Source organism: Triticum aestivum, chromosome 5B, assembly GCF_018294505.1.
Source record: "Triticum aestivum cultivar Chinese Spring chromosome 5B, IWGSC CS RefSeq v2.1, whole genome shotgun sequence".
NCBI classification, from domain to species: Eukaryota; Viridiplantae; Streptophyta; class Magnoliopsida; order Poales; family Poaceae; genus Triticum; species Triticum aestivum.
Genome location: NC_057807.1, coordinates 489,010,898 through 489,017,595, shown reverse-complemented (window position 1 = coordinate 489,017,595; position 6,698 = coordinate 489,010,898). Strand labels below are relative to the sequence as shown.

The 6,698-nt window shown below is 49.7% G+C and overlaps 1 protein-coding gene across 1 annotated transcript; it reads left to right on the top strand.

Moving 5' to 3' along the window:
* The first annotated feature begins 595 nt into the window (after positions 1-595).
* On the top strand, positions 596-2,649 carry LOC123112706 (pentatricopeptide repeat-containing protein At1g71060, mitochondrial). Its single transcript, XM_044533775.1, has one exon. It carries the CDS (start codon positions 853-855, stop codon positions 2,548-2,550), a length of 1,698 nt encoding a protein of 565 aa, XP_044389710.1. The 5' UTR covers positions 596-852; the 3' UTR covers positions 2,551-2,649.
* The last annotated feature ends 4,049 nt before the right edge of the window (positions 2,650-6,698 follow it).

The window sequence follows — 6,698 nt, the reverse complement described above, 5'->3', positions numbered from 1 at the left end:
AAATTGGGTACCTGTTCATACTGAATGTCGTACCAGTCCCTGCTGCCTCTCGCCGCAGAGTCAATCAAGATCCACCTGCGCAACGGTTTCCTGACGTCAATGGTCACCCTTGCTCGCAGGTAGCCCCCAACGGGATCGAACTGGACAGCAGATGCGTTCTCATCTATTTGCCTTGCCACTGCTTTGCCCCTTGCATTGCTCCTCTGATTGAACACGAGGTTTAAAACCCTAGCCCAGATCTGAAGTTTGTCAAACTGCAGCTCTAACGGCTGCATACTCTCCTTAAATTCAGTAAGAATCACAGCATGCTTGCTCACATGCCATGGTGATCCGTCCCACACGCGATCACGATCGCGTTGGGTCTCAAATTCAGCCAAACTATCCTATGATACTAACATATGATACTATGCACTACAGATGTAGTATCATACACTAGTATCATGTGCATGGTATATGATACTCCCCATTACAACCAGCCTCAGCATTTTTGGGTGAAAGCCTGGTTTCAAGTTACAAATATTTTTCTCGATAATTTTGATCATATAAGTTTAAATTTTAAGAAAATCTGTACTGCATACACGAAGTAAGTCTGTCCGTATAGCAAACGCTCCAGCATACACCTCGACGGGCTCGGCTCTTCACTTCACCGACAGGATTCGCCGCCGTGTAGCTCCCGCCCAGGCTCGCCGCCGCATCGTCCGTCATCCGCCCTGCGGCTGCGGGAGTTTACAACTCGCCAAAACATCCATCCGGGGTCCCAGCTGCCGGCCAGGTCGATCGCCTCCCCTCTCCTCCGAAATCGTTCCCCACCAAAACATCTCTCGTCGCCGCCACGCTCCACGTCCAGGCAGGATGCGCTGCCTCCGCCGCGCGGGCGCGGCCGCCCACCTGCTCCGCTCCACGAGGAGCGGCCCCTCCAAGCACGCTCGCATGGCCCTCGAACAGACGCCTCCGCCGCCTGCCGCCTTCCCGTGTAGCGCGCGCGCCCACCACCTGCTCGGAGGAATGCGCGGCCAGTGGCTCTGCACGGCGTCGGGGTCCACCGGCGCCCCCGACCTCGCCGTGGACCAGAACTTCACCGTGGTGCCCGGCCCAGGCCTCGATGTCTCTGAGGCGGCGGGGCTCACCGGCGCCCACGATCTCGCCGTGGACCAGGACTTCACTGTGGTGCCTGGCCCGGGCCTCGATGTCTCTGAGGAGGCGGAGAGGGTCTGCCGCGTGCTGTCCACCGTGCCCGAGCCGAGGGTGGCGTTGGCCCTCGACGCGCTCGGGGCCTCCGTGTCGCCTCAGCTCGTGGCAGAGGTGCTCAAGAACCTGAGCAACGCTGGCATCCTCGCCCTCGCCTTCTTCCGGTGGGCGGAGAGGCAGCAAGGCTTCGTGTACACGGCGGAGAGCTTCCACAACCTCATCGAAGCGCTCGGCAAGATCAAGCAGTTCAGGCTGGTCTGGAGCCTGGTGGAGGCCATGCGGTGCCGCGGCTTGCTTTCCAAGGACACGTTCAGGCTCATCGTCAGGAGGTACGCCAGGGCAAGGAAGGTCAAGGAAGCTGTCGAGACGTTCGAGAAGATGGCCGGCTTTGGGCTCAAAGCAGACCTATCAGATTACAACTGGTTGATTGATGTGCTGAGCAAATCCAAGCAAGTCAAGAAGGCGCAAGCCATCTTCAAGGAGATGAAGAGGAACGGAAAGTTTGTTCCCGATTTGAAGACCTACACCGTCCTCATGGAAGGTTGGGGCCATGAGAAGGACTTGCTGATGCTTAAGTCGGTGTACCAAGAAATGCTTGATGCAGGCCTGAAGCCTGATGTCGTGGCATACGGGATGCTCATTAGTTCCTTTTGCAAGTCTGGCAAATGTGATGAGGCCATCAAGGTGTTCTGTGAGATGGAAGCCACTGGTTGCATGCCGAGCCCTCATGTGTATTGCATGCTTATCAATGGGCTTGGCTCAGAGGAGAGGCTGGATGAGGCTTTGAAGTATTTTGAGCTTTCTAAGGCCAGTGGGTTTCCCATGGAGGTACCTACATGTAATGCAGTTGTTGGGGCTTACTGCAGAGCCTCAAAATTCCAGCATGCCTTCAAGATGGTTGATGAGATGAGAAAGAGTGGAATCGGTCCAAATTCCCGGACTTATGATATTATTCTTCACCATCTTATAAAGTCTCAGAAGATAGAAGAGGCTTATAATGTGTTCCAGGGAATGGGCAAGGATGGTTGTGAACCTCAGCTCAACACATATACAATGATGGTTAGTATGTTCTGCAGTAATGAAAGGGTTGATGTGGCCTTGAAGGTGTGGAACCAAATGAAGGAGAAGGGTGTTCTGCCATGTATGCACATGTTTTCTGCATTGATCAATGGGCTATGCTTTGAGAACAGGCTGGAAGAAGCTTGCGTATATTTCCAGGAGATGTTGGACAAAGGGATCAGGCCACCTGGTCAGCTTTTCAGTAATTTGAAGGAAGCTCTTATTGAGGGAGGAAGAATTAGTCTGGCACAGGAGATGGCTTTGAAGTTGGATGGATTACGGAAAACACCTATGCGTCGTTGAGGAATCATGCAAATGATCTGTTGCAGCAGCATATGGCTTTTGGCTATTAGAATACGATGTAGCTCAGTCAAAATTGTGGTAACAAAGAAAACTTCAGAATTGCTGATCTTCAACATTAACATTTCCATTCAATTTTATAGTATTTTATGAAGGCCAATTTAGTTTCAGTAGCATCAATGTAGGGTGAGAGAGTTACGCGGTTAAATCCATTTGCATTGAACAAGCTCAGCTAAGGTGGTGTGATGAGATAACCAAATCCTTTACAAAATGCAGGGTAAAAAATTGTGCAACGCTTATTATTCTTCTCATTAGCAACTACAACCATAGATAGACGAACCATGGTCTGGAACAGATTAACAACAGGTCGGGTTGCTCTTAGATTATTTGCATTGACAATACACACAAAAATGACAAGAGGCTGGGATATACAGCAAAGCAGGAGCACATTCTTCAAACTGGTAACTAAGAAAAAACTGTATCTGGTTGGATTTCTGTTTTTGTTCATCAAGAATATGGTCTAATGGTAGATAATTTATCATGAGTTGTTGACTTTCTCATTTCAGCTTCATGTACACCTTACTTTTGCTTGGTCGAAATTTGAAGTGCATGACAACTTCATTTATGTTATATTGGCCAATGAATCCCTTCAGCTTAACAAAGTCCTTGAGCAAAGTTCATTTAGCCATTATCTCATATAAGCATCCATGCGTATTATTTTATCAGTCAGGTTGCAAACTTTCCGTCAATTGCTTTCCTTCTTATTCTTCCCTGTTTTTTCGCTACCATTAGAATCACACTGTACTTAACCAGCATTATCCTGCCACTGTTGGTGGCGGTGCCTTTAGGTTTTCATGGAATAGATAAGCATTTTATATCGATGCCCGTCGTAATCAGCAGATCATCACTATAGTTTGTAGAGTGTCAAAACCTTACATACTGTGCCTTCCGTTTAGTTTTCACATGAAGTTCGGTGTTCCCATGTTTAGAGTTCAGATAGAAGCCAGTACTGAAGCACCTCCCTTTATTGCTTTGATATGATTTTTAAGATTTTTTTTCTAACGGTGTTCAATCTAACTTATCAGTAAAAGAAGCTCACTGTTCGTTCTGCCTTGATTCGCTGGCCACATTTCTTTGGTTGGGTTGGTGCAGGCCAATGTCCAGGCTGCTTTACTCACTTTCTTTGCCATGCACAGGTCCTTCTGTGTGTCGCTGCTGTCAGTCGTGACCTTGCTGCTTGGAGGACAGGAGGAGCGTCAGGGGTCTTTGCTGCATCTGTGGGGGTACTGGCCAGAAGGTGAGCTAAAATATTAGGCCCCATCTCTGCTTGATCTGTTCAGCCAACTGAATCTGGTCTCGTTACTTATTTCTGTTTCTTTTGGTGTATATGAAGTGATACAACTTTATTTCCGTTGCTGCCATCTTGCTTTTCGTGAGCTAATTCTGTGCAATCAAGCTATCGTTTATACAGTAATGAGTGGACGATGGCCTGATAGAGGTTTCTCCGCAATGCATGGTTAAGTGTTGTCCTACCTCCTATCAGAGGTTATTGCCGTCCATATTCATATGCGTATGCTTTTGTTTTCAGGTTATTGTTATCCATGTTTCACAACCTGAGGTGGTCACCTTTGATCTAATACCCGCGAGTCTTCTATACTGTCTTCATCCTATTCGTGCTAAAACATACTCAGGTTCCAACTGAAAAAATGGGCTCCTGGTTTGGTCTAAACATTATTAGAAAAATAATTTGGTTGCATGTACTAACGTGTTTCGATTGTATACAAAGAACAGATTAATGAATCCTAGGTTATGCAGTGATTTCTAGATGATTCGTTGTTGTGTGTGTGTGTGTGTGTAGCACCCTAGCCTCATACCACATACGTGGAAAACGTGCAACAGAGTTTTTTTTTGCCTGTTGCTTGTTAGTTAGCCGTCTCGTTGCGTTTGTGTCTTAATTATAATCTGTTGACGAGAAGAGCAGTTGGACCACTGTTAGAGGAACTTCTGCCTCTGGATTGTAACCCTATTATAACGGAATAAAACCCTTTTCCACTTGAAAAAAAAAGTAGTTGGATGGTCCAAAGAGCAAAAACACCATGTGTTAGTCGATGATACACAAGTGAAGCATGACCGCAGTCCGCAAAAGACTAAACTGAATCCAACCGGCAACAATACAGCCAAGGATTCGATGGCTGAGAACCCCATGTGCTCCCTTTCTGCTGTGGAGGGTTCGTTCACTCGATCCCAAGTACTAATGCTAAAACATGACTAAAGCTCGTAGCTTAGCAAGCGCGTTGCTGGGTTGGACAGTGGGAACACGTACGTACGTCAAGAGTGAAGCTATGTTTCTTTTCGTTTCGTTTATTTATTAATGACACCGAACCTGGCAGCTAGAGTGAAGTACTTTCCGCAGGCTTGGCTCCTGAAAAACTTTACGGTGTCTCAGATTCCCTCAGGCGATCTGAAGAAAAGAACCTCTCAGTTGGTACAAAAGCCATCGAGGCGAACGGGCGGTGGTCACCGTTCACACGCACGTATACGCATGCACTTTCCTCGTCGATCTCCCCGTACAGCACACCGCGACAGAGTTTGAGCCCTCGATTTTTTTTGTTTTGAAACGAGAGCCCTCGATTCTGACCCTCCCTGCAGCGGTATCGAGTTGCTGACCCAATGATGCATGTCTGACTTGTTGAGCCATTGACCGTTGTTTGTTAGTTAACCGTCGTACGTCCCGATCCCATGTTGGACTTGTTGAGCCGTCACTCGGTTCCTCTGCGTCCAAGTATTAATTTGTTGACGAGAAGAGCAGTTGGATGATCCAAGGCAAAAAAGAAACATGTTTTATCCATGATCGATACGGCAAGCATGAACGAGCGCAGACACCAATCCAACCGGCAACCCTCCATTTCTGCCCTCGACCCACGACTCGATATGGAGTTTCTCTCAAATAGACCGTCCACATGTAAAAATAATCAACTTTTGAATCATCCGAGGCAAAAAACAGCTATCCAACTAATGATTCATATGCCAGAAAAATTACATCTCCGCCTCCTAGAGATGTAAAATACCACACCTCGCGGTGCAAATTTACATCGCCGGAGGCAGGAGATGTAAAAACTGAGGCCTCGCGCGGACGCCCAACCGCTCTTCAGTTCATTTCCCGCCCGCCGCAGCTCCCCCCCCCCCCCCCCACGCGTGCGCAGATCCAGCCCCGCCACTACCCCCGTCGCCGATTCCACCCCGCTTGGGCCGCCGCCCGCCGTTGTACGAGCGGATCGGGCCGTCGCCGCCCTGCACCGTGTCGCCTCGGCCGCCTCAGCCCCATCCCGGCCCCGCCCGCCTGTGCCCCACTCCGGCCTCCACCCGCCCCCACCCACCCTCGCCGGCACACGCCGCCACCCGCTCTCCGCTCGGCCGCCGCCCCGACCTCTCTCCACCTACCGCCGCCGCCACCCGATGGCGCCGAAGAAGATGCCGAAGGGCAAGTCGGGTTTCTTCGGCGTGAGGGCGAAGCCCTTCGGGAACTTCGGAGTTGAGTTCTCCGACGTCGGGCGGTGTTGGTGGCTCGGCACGTATCCCACCGTCGACGAGGCCGCGCGTGCCTATGACGTGGCGGTGTGGCGTGCCGGACGGCCGAAGACGGACCTCAACTTCCCGGAGATCGACAGAGTGGCTCGTGCCGCAGGGAATCCGGATGGAGGAGATGCCGACGAAGAAGAAGAAGAAGAGACCGGCAGTTGTTGTCACTCCCAACGAGAGCGACGAGGCGGCGATGGCTCGGTTTGCGCGGGAGCATCCCGAGTACGTCTAGGCCGAGCAGAAGTTCTACTGGAAGCGTGATGCCGAGGAGAAGAAGAAGGAGGACGAGGCCGGCTTCTGGGGGCTCTCGGATGACTCCGAAGAGTCGTACTGGATGCCCTCGGACGACGAGTAGTTCTGCTAGTTTAAGTTTATGTCATCTATGTTTGAATTTGATGTTTGAACTATGTTGAGACCAAGTAGTAGTTGGTCATTTTCAGAATTTTACATCTTCGTTTTGAACCATCTGTTGGAGTTGCTTTTTTACATCTCCATTTTGGACCACCTCTTGGAGTTGAGTCTTTTTCAAAGATGTAAGAAGCACTTTTTGGTGATGTAAATTCTTACATCAC